This window comes from Lissotriton vulgaris, chromosome 3_1, assembly GCF_964263255.1.
Source record: "Lissotriton vulgaris chromosome 3_1, aLisVul1.2, whole genome shotgun sequence".
Lineage (NCBI taxonomy): Eukaryota > Metazoa > Chordata > Amphibia > Caudata > Salamandridae > Lissotriton > Lissotriton vulgaris.
Genome location: NC_141689.1, coordinates 376,501,312 through 376,518,023, shown reverse-complemented (window position 1 = coordinate 376,518,023; position 16,712 = coordinate 376,501,312). Strand labels below are relative to the sequence as shown.

Sequence of the window (16,712 nt, the reverse complement as noted above, 5' to 3'; positions counted from 1 at the left end):
TAATTCGCCTTATAACACCTCTGCCACCTTAAATGGATCCTCAGGGCATTGAAGACCACCCCGTCCTACCGGGTGCCTCTTCTCAGAGTCTCACCTCTCCGGGCAGCTGCCTTGCCAGCAGCTATGAAGATGGCCGACCTCACTGGCCTCAAGACAGCGAGCACGCATGTTCCTCTCCCTGCACCCGACCATCTATGTGTCTCTCTTGGCAGCAGGGTTGTACCACCGGTCGCAGCGTGGTTTTTCACTGCATCCGGCGAATTCCCATATCTTCGTGCGAGGAGAGCGAGCGCGTTAGGGAAAGGCGCCGATATCTCCACTGACAGCGGCCCCTCCTCTCAGGACAGCGGAGCCCGCCGCACGCAGTCGCAGCCTCTAAATCGCCCCCTGGCTCCAGCACTCCGACCTCAGGACTCGTCACGGTCACCACCTGTCCCAACCAGGTAGGACGTGCACTCTTTAGCGGCTCAAGCTCCCGTGGGTCACAAAGCCGCCGAACGCCGGCTGCTGCACACCCACTATGCCAGATTGGGGAATACGGCCTAGTGCAGAGGCCTCTCCGCCCGCAGCAAGCAGCTCGCTCTATTGCGGGGGTAAAGGAGTCAGGAGCGGCTCATCTCAGGCCCGAGCCGCCGCAGTGTCAATTGCTGCTTTTATCTGGTCAATGTGACCTAGCAGATGCAGGATTCCTTAAGGATGGCGAGATGGCAACGCAGAGCTGAAGGTTTAAGCGCCCATCTTCGTGACAATCTAGCTCCGCCCTGCCGACCCCACCCTCCCCCGTCATAACTACTTTCACTATATTAATTCAACACTAATCCTTTTTTTTAAAACACATTTTTATTAATTTTTCATTAAACAATTACAGCATTTGAGTACATAAATTGCAATTTCTAAAAGTAATCAGTACAAATGTAACACTAATCCTTTATGGGTTCCGTAGTAGTGTGCTACTTGCCGAAAAAGCGATTTGAAGCCTCGTATGCAATTACAATTACTTCGAAAATATGGAAAAATTACATGCTCTAAAAAAATATGAATGGCAAATGATCTCCTCTCCTCACACACATGTTGTAGTTTCCACTCTGCTGTTTGTTTATTTTACCTTTGCCCTGAAATTCCCACCACCTTGTACCACACTTATGGACCTCTTTCCTTTGGTTTTACCCTTAGAATAGTCATGTCATGTTGAAGGTACTACCTTGTGTAATTTTTAGGCCGAGCTTAGGCAGTGCGCATGCGCTGTCTGCAAGACCTTGTGTAATCAATAGAAAAACTTTTTTCCCACCTCTACTTACCATACGTTGACTCCAGTGTCGCTCTACTGAGCTGCCTAGCAACTGGTGTCCACAGCACATAGGTCACTTCTGTCAAAGTCTGCAGAGTACCAGCCAAGAAGAGTTTCCTTTCGCTTTCTGGGCTTATCCATTCTTTGGAAGAACGTTTTTCTTCAGCTGCCCTTCCCTGCACTATAACCCCAGCTCGTGTCTCCGGTGCCACTAATCTGCCCATGCGGTGATGCCCTCTCCCACCACTACCTCCCGTTGCTTTTTAGGTCGAGCATGCGCTGCAATAGGAAAACGACCTCTTGGAGCTGATCCCAACTTTTCACACGCTCATGCGTGTTATTTTTTTTTAACTGGGGGGGGGGCAGCAACAGGAGCACGTGCTGCCCCGGTACAAAGGAAAGGACTTTCTGACAGGTGGTGTAAGTGCGACACTGCGCCCTAGGAAAGCCACATGTTGCTTTATTTATCCTATCGCTTCTGACAATCTAGGTGCGGTTTTAGTTATTTTACCTCATGGGAGGAGGAGGCGGCTGGGGGTGGTTCTACGTCGTGGACTGGAACCCCGCGAGGGCCCTGATTGTTCTGATATAGAGGTATTTTAATCACACCCATTATTTTTAGTGGAATGTAGCCAATTTCCAGTAAGCGCTCACTTCCGTGCCTGAAACACGGTCTCTATCCTTTCCCCAACTGGCTTCTTTAAACACTGACTTCCTTTAATAAACATATGCAGCAAATCACAAACTAATTTTATTTCACTTTCCAAACGGTGCCACGTTGTTTCATTATGTGACACTATCAACCTTTTCTGTTTTTTCCCGTCAACAGCATGTTGTATTCAGGGGTTTGTAGTTTCGCTTTTAATATTTATGGGCTCCAAATCTGCAACATAGAAAGTGAGCTTTGCTAAACAGGAGTCATGTATGACATGGAGACTCTTGGTAGCTATAGTTCAAAATTGTACAATGTGTTCTAGTTTATGGCAAAAAGATATGCTCGCTTCACACACAAAACTAAAGGTATTTTGTAAGAGTTCGCTCTTTCATTAACATCACCAATGTAAACAAACACTGACAATGCCAAACATTTTTGGCTTTTGGACTGGCCAGTTACAACTGGGCCAACAGCAGTGGAATATTTAATTCCTTAGGGAACATTTAAAGCATGGCTGCAGCAGAAGAAGCTTTCCCTCACAAAAAAGTGTCCACAGTCCAAGGTACCCCGCCTGCAGAACAGCAGGAGTAATAATGCAAACCTCTGCCACTAAGGTATGAGTGGTATGTTGGTTGCACATAGCTCTCTGGAGCAGGTGCTTAATCCACTGATGTGCGTGTATAGATGCTTGAGTGAGTGAATCTGCCACAACTCCAACCTACGTCAAATTCCTTTTTAAAAAAAAAAAAACAACAAAAACTAATTGAGATATGAAACAAAATAATAGATATCAAAAGAAAATGTTGGGTACAGTAAATACATTGATGGCAGGAAAAATAATCACATGGGTTATATATATATACACAATCATTTGGGTGAGTCCACGGTAGGAAACTAGACAATATAGAATGTCGCTGCAGGGAGGTGTAGTGTTCTAAATTGACAGGTAACTGTAGTACTAGCGGCATGTGGAGGCAGCAGCACGGTTCATTGAGGAAGTATCATAGTGAGCCTGCAGCAGCAATTATATTCCATGTGGGTACCAGTAGTCTTTAGGGCAGCTCCTGAGCATATATTTCAACCTGTCCTTTACAATATATCATATCATGCAACCAGTGGTCATGTTTGGAGATTTTGTTTGCATCCAGTGAATAGCCACTCTACTTTTCACCAGTATTAAGGGCATAGCTGCACATTAATGGGTCCCCTTGAGAGCATCTACGTGAGGAACCAACAAGGCAACAAAGGGAGGGTGGGGGATAGGATAGATCCCACCATGTCACTCAGTAGACCAAACATCCTGGACTAGTACTCAGTCATCCTAGGGCAGTACCACGCGACCTGCAAGAAGCCCACATTAATAGAACAACATTTCTTACAGGGAACTGGAGAGGCATCTGCAAATTTTGCCAAATGTACGGTAGTGAAATTGAGACGGTGCAGACATTTAAAGTGTCTGTTTATGAAAATATGTGAGAGGGTCATCTTGTACCTGTGCACAGCAGTGGGTTCAGCATTTGTCAGGGGTCAGTGTCCCCAGATCTCTCCTTCAGTCCAACCTGCTTCAATGGGACTGTCCCAGAGTTTGGAAAATTATTTTTGCGTACAGAAACAAAGTAGATCGGCTCATGTCCTCTCTTTGCATCTAATGCATAAGTGCTTCAAATTCAGGTGATGGACTGGGTAAGCAACTCGCTGTGGAGCGTAGTCGATAGTAGATAAAGTAAGCATGGGACATGGTCCTACATGGCCTAAAAAACCGGCCAGAATATTGAATTCCCCCCTAGGGAAAAAGTCACCCGGAGTGTCAATATCTGCCTGCATTAAAGTGCATAGTGTTAGTCTTTCTAAAGGGGGGAGGAAGCAAGGGATTGTACCCAGCTAAAAGAAGTGGAGAATATGAAATTAGTTGGTTCTCACCAGGCCACACATGCCATTCCAACCGTGTCAACATAGTTCTTTTGTACATAGGGTTTCTTGCAAAGTGCACTCAATGGCGGTTTGGGACACTTGATGGTAGGCTCGATTTGAGCATGCATCGTCAATTAAGTACTCGAGAGTCAATATTTAATAAAGTGCGCCTATACCACAACATAATAGGCCTGCAAGCCCGGTACTGCCAGACTGCCTGCTTTCATAGGCTGGGTCAACACACCCTATTGGGGACACGGCTATTTAGCTCCCCAAAGGCCGCCCGAATTCTGGCCTGGACATTGGTAAAGTGAAAGAAAGCTTTCAGGAACACAACCATCTTAATAATCTAAATACGGCCTAGTAGGGGCAATGGCAGTCATATTCAATGTTCATCCCGTGTTTTGAGTACTTCTAGTACCAAAACAAATTTTCAGCCAAGTAGTTCCTGGAGGTCACAGGTAATGCGCACACCCAGTATCTCAGCCCATTAGTACTCCATGCCAAGGGGTATTCAAGGATGCAGGAGTCGTTCGATCCATCTAGGGAGAAATCTCTGACTTTTTTCCGTTAATATGGAGCTCTTAGTGACCGTTGAACTGAAGACCCTCCATATTGACCAGGGTGAGGTTTTCCCTGGGCCTCTAAATATACAGTTCCAGGTCAACTACATATAGGAAGACTATAAGCGGCCGTCCCCTTATAGTATCCCATGTTATGAATGAAAGTTCTGAAGGAAACATGCAAGTCGCTCTTTCTGCCATGCAAAAATAAGTAGGGCTAGGGGACAGCCCTGACGGGTGCCTCTAGCGATGGTGATAGTTTGTGAGTCCTGCCATTAAACCAAAGCCTAGCTCATGGTGCACTGCACAACAACCGGATGTACTGCAAAAAACAACAAGCATTTGCAATGCTATAGGTTTCGCATTTGCGTGAGTTTAAGCTATTGGCATTGTAAATGACAATGCCTTTTATTTACGTTTTAAACACCAACACATAAATAAAAGGCATTGCCATTTACAGTGCCAATGGCTCAAACTCTAACAACTGCGATACCTATTGCATTGCAAATGCTTGTTTTTCTTGCTCCTATGACATGCCTGCAGCTGCGCGCTGCACTCACTGCTCGGTCAATGAGATGTACAAATATAACGGCAGGAATATAAAACAAATATTTAAATGCGTTTTAAAAAAAATTATTTCCAATGGGCTTTTATAGTTTCCCATTCTCATCTGTTTCCCGGGCTTCTTTATTTGATTGCCAGGTTAGGCTTGTACGTCCCACCAACCCCTTCCCTTTGCTGCTTGAACCGTGCCATGGTTCTTATTTGTATGTCCTTTGTCTATGTGTATTTAGACACACCCTTGAAGAACTCTTCGTGTGCTCCTCTCTCCTTTCGGCTAGAGCGTCTACGGCCTTCCTGCTGTCACTTCGGTGCAACAGCCATTCTATAAGCTTAGATAAGAGTTCGGGGGTCAGAGAGGGTGAGTACCGTAGACATTGGTCGTTGTGTCTGTTGAAGTGTACACAGCCAGCATACAAGCTTGAGAATCGAATTCCAGGGCCAGCTAAAGCTGTTGCATAACTTCGGGCCACTTGCCAGTTACGTCAAATGGTATGATTTATATTTTGTTGATGAATCTGATAGAGTACGGCGGGATTGGCATTTATCTGGCAAAACAGTGGTGCGACATAAAAAAATGCATACAATTTGTCCGCTAAAACCCTTATGAGAACAAAACCCACCGCTGGTGCAAATCAACAAAAGGAAAAGGCTACATTTTCAATTGCACAGATTGTGGCCAGAGCAGTCCCTTCATAAGGACAGCACTTTCCCTGCCCTAAGCTTCCGGTTTACAAACCATTGACAAGAGCAGCGTTATTCGCATTATTTTATGTTAGCAAATAGGTCCTGCAGTGAGTTACCAGAACGAAATGACGTAAAGTTCCTTCTGGTCGCAACACACAGGGACGTCTTATCAACAAGGAAAACTAAATAAATTTAGCAGGGAGTATTTAGGTATGTATTTAAACAAAAACGAACTTTCCAATGATGCGTTACTTGCAAGGTATTATTCACTGTATGTTTAATGGGCATTTGGTGGTTTCACTTGCATTTTTACTAACGCCTCTTAGCTTTTTTGTTTTTGTAGCATCATAATCATAAGGTCTCCAAATCGTGTAACAATGCAGGATAATTTACGCTGCACCGAACTTGTGCAGAAAACTAAACAGTTTCTTTTGAGGGCAAACCTGACTATGAGCTTCCAAGTTTTGACAATTAAATGTTTGTCATTCCTTTACTAATGTTCTTGCAACCAATATTGCCAAAAATGTCCTGTTTTCAAATTCCTAGCCCATTGCTAATCATTTTGACATACCTTCCAGTAACTATCACGTTAGACAAGTATTTGCAATTCAATAGGTCTCGCATTATGTATTTTAAAAACATACTTTGTACTTATAGTCATTGCTTACGACAAACAAGGGTGGCAGTAACTGCAAGCCTTGCTTCTCGTAAGCAAGTACTATAAGTACAAAATGCGTTTTTACGCACCGCTTGCAGGCTTTCAAAACACATAAATAAAAGGCATGGTCATTTACAATGCCAATAGCTCAACCACTGGTAAATGCGAGATCAATTGCATTGCAAATGCTTGTTTTAGAGGTTGGCACTGCTTCACTGAAGTGACACCAAATAAATGCTTTTAAAGCCTCTTATGTTGCGTTGTTACTCTTTGTGTTATATGTTATATATGTTTCTGTAAGTATATTAATTTCAGATGTATCTATTTGGTCTATTGATAATAGTTTTCCAATGTGCACAACCAAGACTTCTTAGCTTGAGTTTACCATGACTGAGGCATGGTCCGAAAGGGACTAAATAATCAAAGGATGTGGCTCATCAAAATGGTATTAGTCAGTGGGTATGCTTTGTGGCAGTGTGAATGGAATAGCCATTCTGATAACTCTGGCAGGCATTTTCTCAATAGATCGAGCAATCTTAGATCCTCAGTTCCATCTTTTTGTTCTTGGACATTACAACCATTTCCACGTCTTACCCTGTAGACGTCAACAGAGGGACATTGACAACAGAGCACTGACATCATCAGACTGAGTCTTGGGCCGTGGGAGATTAACACGGAGACACTGCTGTGTTGACATCCAGACTAAGAAACCAACACCGGACACTCAACTGGGACACTGACATTTAACCTGAGGCACTGACACTTGAACACAAACTGTCATGCAGATACTGACATTGCCAGTTGGACAAAGAATTTGACATAGGAACAATAACTCTTGAATGATGACAGTGAGACAAGGGAAAACAGGCACAGGGACAGTGGTAAAGTCACACACTGACATAGGTGAAGTACATGTGGAAAGACTGGGATGGTATACTGATATGGAAATGCTGATAAGAGGATCTGGACACTGAAATAGATGCAGACACCGGTGGAGCACTGTATTTGGGAGACGCAGACGATCAGAGGTTTATCGTTCAGTCCATGCTTACTTAGTATGTTTGTATCTGTATAGTGCTAACCTAGCTGGGCAGAAACCGAGTGCTGAACAGAAGATGTGTGTCCTATGGAACTATTCAGGATCATTTACAAGAGGCAGTTAGGCAGACTCATTTACAGGGACACTGTTCTTTCAATACTAGGGTCTTCAGTTTTACTGAATTGTAAGAGGGCTGTAGCCATTCTACTGTCGTTCGAGCTCTTGGTAGTATATGTGGAGAAGGCCTTCCTATATTTTTCCGTTGTGGAGTGATTAATTCCAATTTGGTGATGTCTTTACTCCTATGTTGGTGCTGCCAGCCTCAGGTAGATTTTTTTCCACGGGATATGTTGGTGTTCTGTATCTGATGGGTTTCTAGCTAATGTAGCTGGTTTTGAAGGTGATGTGGGTTTGAAGAGGAAGTCAGTGTGGTTCCTTCTAGGGCGCGATAATTTGGTCATACGTCATCAAGCCTTTCATAAGATGTTTAGTATTGTATGGGATGCTTTTCTGTAATGCTAAGGTAATATGGGGAGGCCATTGAGGAGAGCCTTGCATCCATTCAGGTGGGAGAGGGCCAGGATTTGTACTGTTGTCCAAAAGTAAGATTCAGGTAGGAAAGGTGTCACTTTTTCAGGAGCAAAAACTTCTACCAGGCTGTCTTTTTTCTTGAGGATGTTTTCTTTGAAAGAACGGTCTATATATATCCAGGATGTATCCACATGATTTGCAGTGGCAGTTAGCTGTAGTGTGAAGCTATCTAGGTTTTTGGCTGATATAGCCGAACATCAGTCTGAGAATGCTTGGTGCTGTTGGTGATTAGGAGGAATTTTGCCTTTATTTCGTTTAGTTTTAGGCAGGTGCTTGATATCTGATTCTGGATTTCTTTGAGGCGTTTTGAGTCATGAATGCCTTAAGTTAGAGATTGTGAGGTAAAGTTGAATATCATTGTCCTATATAGGGAGTTTTAGGTTTCTGTCCGTGAGAATGGGCCTGTGGGTCCCTGCAGAGTTTGAAGATTATGGGGGAGAGGGCGGTTCCCTGTAGTAAATCTCAAAGTTTTCATCTGGTTTTGGTTGGTGAGGGAAGAGGAGAACCATTGATGGGCTTTTTTAGAAAAAGTCATACATGTTTCCAGGTAAGGAACTGGACTTGGCAGTAAATTGGCTTGAAAGTTGTCAAGATGCCTAACAATGCCTGGAGAAAGGCTTTGTGCTTTTCAGTGATTAAAATGACCTCATCTTCTATTAAAGGGGTCCGTCTCTGTGCTACCGCATACTCTGAGGCTGGATTGTCATTCTTTAGGAATGTTATTATTTTTAATTTAAGCCTATAGTTTAGTGGAGGCTGCTTTCATGATGATCTTTCTGATGAAAGGTGGGTGGATGATGTTCCCAGAGTTGGTGTTATCCGGGTCCAGTGTAGCTTTTTTCAGTAGGGTCAGGAACTATTCGTTTTCAGGTCTTCTACAAGGCTTCCATGGATAAGGGAGGCATTGTTATGCTGAGGAGGTGTTGGAGGGCATTGCTGTGAATATAATTTACTATGTTTGGTAGTAGAATGCTGTTTTTATAGGAGGTGGCCTTGAAAGAATTGAGGATGTTAGTGATCTCAGCCCGGAAGTGGAGGTGAAAGTGGGATTGGCGGTAAGCTGGATTTCATTTTAAAGTTGTCTTGCGGGATCCAATCCTTTTCATCTTCTCTAAGAAGAAATTGTTGATGTTGATCCATTTGTCAATTGACTTAGTGGTGGGAGAGTCTAGAAACTGGTTAGCACATTTAATGGCAGCCTTGAAGTGTGCTGTTTTTCTGTTGGCTGCTTTGTTGATGGTAGTCTTTTAAAAAGGGCCTTTATTGTAGTGATCTACATGCAAACAGTGCTTTGAGGTTTGCATGATCATGGAATGATGGATATTCTGCGTTCTTCATAGGTTTTCAGGGTCGTGTTGTATGCCTTGAGCAGCATGTTGACATCTGGTGTGGGCAGGATGCAGTTGGAGAGGTTGACAAGTTCTTTTTCAAGGGTGTCCGTGGCTAGGTCTTTTAGAAGTGGAACAAATGTTTCATTCTTATCAGTTTTCTGTGATGCATTGGTGTTGAAAGGTGGTTGTAGATTGGGATGGTGACTGGGTCAGTCTAGTTCAGCTGAATTGGAGTCTTGTATTAAAAAAATGTGAAGTAGTCAGAATGAAAAAGAGGGTGTTCTCTTAAGAGTGAAAGTGTTTGGTGAAGCACTGCTTGATGTCTATAGTGCAGAAGAGTGAACAGCGACTTTTACATTGCCTTTGAGCTAGAATCACTTAGAAGTTTGTCTCCAAGGACTGTGTATTGAGTAAATTGAATGAAGGTAGAAGTGATGAGGTGTATGATTTTCTCTGTAAAGTTCTTTTTGGGTCTAGGGGATCTGTAGGTAATACTGTGACGTGGAAAGTGAAGAACTCCAATGATGTGGGCTTCATCAAGATACTACAAATGCAAGGCAATAATGATTTGTGAATGACGATGAATCCTTCTCCTGACTTGTGGGTGCGGTCAATTTGTTGGATGTTGGGATTGAGAATTCCAAAGATGTGTATGGAAGAGGTACCAAGCCATCTTTGTGTGATGATGAGTGCATCTAGGTTGCATTGTGTGATGATATCCGCTGTTCTGGGAGTATGGACAATCGCAGAGATGCATTTTTATTAGCATGAATTAGTGTATTTGTGTGGGCGGAGGGATTTTTGTTCTGGTAAGAATGGTGTTCATTGATGTTTGCTCTGTGGTATGAGTAAATGTGTGGTCTGGTTGTGAATGTTGTTTCATTGTTGGGGATTCTGGCACAAGCCTTCCTTGGCCTAAAGAGGTACAAACAGGTGACAGCCTGGTTATTAAAAGTCCTTATTTGTCACCTAATGGTAAAAGAGAGGGCAGTTTATGTGATGCGGGCGTGCCCCCGCAAATGGAATAAGGTGTGGGTGCCGTGGAACAAATACAGGGGAGAACCATGTGCACCCCTGCCGGAGGGCGAAGAATCGGACTCAGAGGAGGATGAGGACTAGACGACACAGGTCTCCGTGCAAGGTGCGGGCGGATGCCGGGAGGGTGCGGGATTGATACATTACCTCGGACATAGTGTTGAACATGTATAATGGCCGAGGATTGACTGTGGATTGAAACGCTCAATTACCAAGTGATGACCTTAGTTGGGTTTTAAGGTTTTTGCTGTTTATAAAAGTTAATTTTGTTAGCAACAGATAAATGTACCAGGAGTGTGCTGTCAGGGAAAGTCATATATATATGAAGCGAAGATATGCCACAAATTTTGTGTATATTGGTCACTCCTGACTGCTACGCGCAGAGAACAGGGTAGCGAATGATACTTACGGAAGCATGATCTGTTATATTCATTTTTCCTGCTTACACATACTGCTGATATACAAATGCGAGCCACATGTACTACTGTGAATATAACTTTTGCACTCCTGACAATAAAGATTTACAAAAAAAAAAGTCCTTATTTGTGTATACCTGAGATGGAGAACGGCCAGAAAGACTGATTTAAGCAGTAGAGTGTATGGGTGGTACAACTATTGTGTATGGGGTCAGCTATGGTGTGTTTTCAGGCCTGGAGAGCCGTAACATGATTGTGCTATGTCACTTGGTAAAAGGTGGGAAACAGTGAACAATATGTCTTGGCCGACTGGTGCATGGGGATTCATGGGCCCCTAAAGGAAATCTGCATTGTTCCACTCTCAAAGATCCCTGTTATTGTTGATATCAGGATCATGCCCCTAAAACATATTTTCCCGACTGCCTGCCTGCCCAAATCCACCTTCCAAATTTGCTGGAACGTCAATTTGAATAGTAGATTAACCTGGCCCTTCAATAGGTGAGATATGAGATTTGCTGGATTTAGGAATACTAAGTAAATGTTTAATGTGGATGATATGCATGTTTAGTAAATATGTTGCAATAGATATTTTTGAGACTGTTTTTGCTGTTTAATTCATTCACAGGGATCGTTTTGTGCACCCAAAAACCACCAACCCATCAGACTCCAGAATTCCCCTTTTTAAAAAATTTAAAAAACAGGCATTTAAGGGGACACCCCATCTCCTACAACTAGAATAATGAACCACATGCAGTCAAAGCAATCTTACTCTCAACTCTTACTGGCATGACCAATCTTGGAATCTCAGGCCAAACTGAAATGAAAATAAGAACGTATCACTAGAAGAGGGAGTGGGATTTGGCTGTACTGTTGTGGGTTTGCTCACTCTGTCTGTTATGTGGGATGAGTGCCTCAAGTATACATTATTCTGTTTCTATTTACTACTGATGATGTCGCCATCTTGGTCAGATAGCATCTGTCTACTGAAGAGCAATGGGTAAGGTCCCTTGCAGTTTATCTTGCCTGTGATCATTCAATTTTACCTCGAGACAGAAAATGTGGTCCTATCTAAACCAACATTTTCCTTGTGTATAAAGTATGTGGCTGCCTTAAATTCTTTTCTTGGGTGGGTCTGGGCACATTTTTAAAGTATGGTTTGTATGAATTGCCTCCTCTTTAGGTTTTTCATTTGCCCTAATTGTCTCCTGATAGTGTAAAATTGGACTGGCAATATTTTGGCTATCCTAGTCCTCTGAGATTCTTATATAGATATAGGTGTAGTGTTTCTAGCCTGGCCACTAGTTATTTGATTGCAACTGTTTAGTTTTGCATGGAACCCTTATACTGAGTCTTAATCAACTTTTTAATGTTCTGATTTATTTTTCCTCTGTGAAACTAATTTCTAAGAGCAAACCCATGAGTTTTACTGGGTAGTTGGTCCTAGCCAACCTTTCTCAAGCACCTAGGCAGGTGATGGTTGATGTTGTCTTAAAGTGGAATTTGTGACTACCCGCAGAATAGCTCTTGGATAAAGAGTCCTTGGCTGTACCAAGCCTCACAGGTTAGGGCCTCAGTAATGTTTTAAGGTAGTTACTGGTGCGTTTGTAGCCAGTGCATTTGGTGCAGTCTGATATTCCATCCGTTATTTTTCAGATTATGCATGTCCAGGAGACTGAGACCCCTAGCGGTCACAAAGACACAAAGAGGGGTTCCCTAGACTCTTTACACTCTTCATGGGGAAGATTGTGTTTTAGTGTTCTCTTCAGGACTACATCCAGAACACGAAGGCGAGTAAAGTCCACAATACAGCCTTATCTTGGATCCCTACACACTTCAGTCCTCATCTCATTTATAAGCAGAGGAAGGACGGTGACCGAGATTGCGTGACATCTCACCGCTTCTCATGTCAGCCCACTCACACTTTCAGCTTTGCAATGCCTGGTGCGGAATATCATTTTGTGACTTACCCGCAGCAGTGTGCCGGTTGTCTCTGAGGGTCAACCATGCTGTCCCAACACTGGTGGCTCATCGCAGAACCATCACAGCAGGTTCTCAGTGCGCTGTGTGGTCAGCAGTCTTCCCACCTCCCGCTAGCAGCGGGCATGTTCTTTCCAGAAATGGGCGGTCATGGGCACTTATTCAGCTCACAGCTTCTCTCAAACTCTGAAGGGCACCAACTGTGTAATGTACCACAGGGAACGTCTTTGCGTCAGTAAAGGAATTGTGATCTATTATGTCGTATTATATCTCGGGACAGAGTGGGTTCAGACCACATATGGAGCTTGTCCCTCCCTGTCCATACGTAACCACATACCCTCGCATTCATTGTGTTTTAATATGTGTTAACAATCTCCGTCGATCACTTAAAAAGATCCGGATACCAATTTCAGGATATAAACAACGTGTTTTCTTTTCTGTGGCTAAACATTTCAATACAAAAGATGGGTCTACGTAAAGACACAATATAGAAAGCTAGAAATGCAATTGGAATTTCTAATTTTAGGTAACATTTTTGGGAATTTTTGCATTGATAGCCTTTAAAAACCAGGAATACATGTGATCATATTATATCAAATTACTGTATATTAATATAAAGTGAGCATTGACATTTAAAATGCAAATTTAACAAACTCACCAGCAGAGCATGGAAATAACAATGTTTAAAGAGGTTGTTAAAAGATGGACGAGAAACTTACTTCACATTTTGTAAACTTTCATGTTCCCTGAGATACATTCAGAAACTTGTTGCTAAAGTAAAACATCTCTAATGTCTTTTAATACCACAGCTATGTGAAGGCGGTGGTGGCTTGGTGCCAGAGGCTGGATGTCAACTTGAAGAACAAGATTCCAATCTCAGAAATGGAGGAGAACTGGTAATTTTCGTTTTCTTTAAGGTCCTCTTTACTAAAACATGCCTTGCCATAGATCTTCAGCATAGCATAGCATAGGAAGTCAGACGACAAACCACAGCTATGTTCATTTTTGCTTAACTACATACCGCGTTAATCCCCAGAGAAGTCTGCCAAAACAGTGTTCCGGGTGCCATAGCTGGTCTGTTGCAGTGGGTAGTAGGTAGTCTCAGCGTAATGCAACAATAAAGTTCACTAAATTGAATATCCCATTAGTGTACAGTAATTAGGTGACTTTCACTTATCTGCTCTGCAAGAAAGGGTTAAAAGTGTGTTCTCTGCTCCATTTCTAATGCAGCTGGTTCTTTAAAATAATTAGAGTTGAAAGATCTGCCACAGCAAGTGGCCTGCATGGCCCCACAGATCAGTTTATCGGACGATGGAGCGTTGAGGCAGATGTCCTTCCGGATATGTGGTGTAACAATGCGATCAAAATGATTGCTGTATGTTACATCGCAGTTTTTACAACACAGGTTGTTACAACGACTTACACTGGAGGGCGCTGGACATAAGAATAGTAAGATTTATTATTCCAACACCCGTCTACATACGGTAGGGAAGGTGTTGGATAGTGAATCTTACTATTTCTTAGGTTATAGCGCCATCCAGCGCAAGTCGATGTAACAACTTGCGTTGTAACGGCTGCGTTGCAACTGCATCGCGGTGTACTCTCCGCGATGTAAAGGATGTTTCCTGTCCTTACAAAGTCACAACATAAAAGTATGCAAGGTCTTTTGAGCTGAACGCTCAAAAGACCTTGCATACTCTTATGCTTCCCTTCAAGAGTGGCCCCTGAGAGAGCCTCTCTAGACATCTCCTTGGTCCCCTCACACTCTCAGAGACTCAACCAGGGACATCTCCCAGGTCTCCCCAGGCACCACTGGACCTCAGTGACTCCTGAAACAGTGGGGGCTGTCCTCTGTGATAATTCATCAGATAAAAAAATGTAATCCATAAATGGTTTAGGATTACCTTTTCTATGTCCTTGTGTCCCTGTAGATCATGTCTCTCATATGGCCTCAAAACATTATAGCCTAGTCATAAAGCCAGTGTCTTTACCGTCTGTCTTGAATATCAAAGGACTATCACTTTTCAGCATTCCGTCAATGCCTTATTTCCACGCTCTGCCGTCGGCCTGCAGCAAGTTGATCGGCCTGTCGTAGATTTCACAGGGTCCTCTTTCTTGACCCCTCTCAATGACAACCCAACATTGTGCCTCTAGCGATCTCCAGGTGGCCCCTTTCTCTTCATTTCCTCTCCCCTTGCCAGTGCCAGAGCTCTTCTTACTTCCATGGTGCCCAATAGACCTCTGATAAAAGTTCAGGTTCAACAGCCTTGCTCTTTAGTAGTTATCCCAAGTGGTGGCACAGGACCCACAATGTAAACTCTGAAAGGCCTCAACCTGAAATCTAGATATGGTGCTCTTGTGTGGGCAAACCCACAGTTCCTATTGGTGGATTTAAAAAGAAATCTGTGTCTGAATGCTAGCAAGGCTTGTTGTCCTGCTGGTTGGTTAGCCGTTTAGTGTGGGCTAATCTTTCAGGCTGGTAGCTTTGATTAGTATATCTCACAAAGTTGTGGAAAAGGTCAGGGACTATTTATCATATTAAGAAATAGCGACTGAAACAAATTCAGAAGGCCCCATTGTCTCCATTTCAACATGATTAACACTTCAGATTGGTTAGAGAAGTTTGCCAAACTTTTTTAATGAATGCAGTGACACTCTTGGGGCCACAATACAGTAATACCTGACGCTGCTCCAGAAAATACTAAGGAGGATACAGATGGCTCCAAACCATGCCATACTGGCATCATGGGCCTCTGAGAGCAAGATCCCAGGTTAGAGTCTGCACACCAGGTGCTATGCCCTAGCCTTCTGCGCATGGACAGAGGCTGTGTGCTGCTGGTACACTGGGATGAGGTCTGGTTGTAGGCCAGTTCCTGTGCCCAGAACCCACTGTTGATTACCAAGGGCTGGGCCCAGCTGGCTTGGGTGAGGCAGAATCTGGGGGCAGTAAGAGTGTGTTGCACAGATCCAAAAGCAATGCGTAGATTGGTGGATGGGAAAAGGGAGACAGAGGCCCTTGCAGTTCCCCAATTTGGGGGGATGGAGCTAGTTGCAGTATGACATTAACAAAAAAAACTGCTGGAAAAAACTTTGTTAAAGGTACATTACAGTAAACTTTGCTCATATTAGATTAACATTTGTTTATAAAAAACCTCAGACATTCCACGAAAAAAACATGGTTTAATGACCTAATTACAATGCAAAACATAAACCCCCTGAAATTCACCAGTTTTAGAACAGTCTAAACTATAGCACCATGCACTGCCCAAGACCTCATGGATGACATCTTAAATGGTATCAAGAAGCATGAGCGAGGAAATCCTCTCCAGCCGATGGTGAATTATTTGTGGCGTTCGCCTTCCCCCATTATAATGTCTGCCATATGCAAGAGATGGTTGTACAGGGCAGCTGACATCTGCACCTGTGTCCTGAAGGTCTGGTTGTCCTGCCCTCTTGTTTGCAATCCGAACAGGGCGCCGGGCAGCTGGTAGCTGCCCTGCACAGGGATAGGGATAGGGAGATACACAGAGCACGGAAATCCTACCACAGTCCATAGGAAAGGTCTGGGGATGGGAGGAAACCAACCCTCCCAATTCCTAGGCGAGACTGAGGAAGTTCTGTGGGTTGCCCAAAGTGAATTTTTATATCTAAAATGGGGACACACCTTTGTCCGTGTGGTCAAGCCATCCCTATTAGACTTGAAAAATCAAAGAAAATAGAAAACAATTACATTTAGTGTAGGGCATTATTCAAAACGGATCATTTTCCATTTAAACTACACTGATTGTGTCTCGGTATCTGATAGGCTGTTTTTCAACACAAAAACAAAACATGAAATCTCAGGAGGTACATGTATATTACCAAAAACGATTTCATACACAACAGCCTAATGCTGAACTGACAGTTGCTGAGCAGTGGTTTCCAGAGGACAACTTAGTTGGACACGGGTCCAAAGTGGTTGATGTGGCGGTTGTCAATGGTGTAGGGATGTTTATTTTAT

At 43.4% G+C, this 16,712-nt stretch overlaps 1 protein-coding gene across 1 annotated transcript in view; it reads left to right on the top strand.

Moving 5' to 3' along the window:
• The window catches only part of C3_1H5orf34 (chromosome 3_1 C5orf34 homolog), a 377,197-nt gene that overhangs the window by 353,492 nt on the left and 6,993 nt on the right, over positions 1 to 16,712 (top strand). The window contains exon 11 of the mRNA XM_086962940.1: positions 13,522 to 13,608. Within this exon, the coding sequence (XP_086819066.1) occupies positions 13,522 to 13,608 (87 nt within the window). The remainder of the gene's footprint in view (positions 1 to 13,521; positions 13,609 to 16,712) is intronic.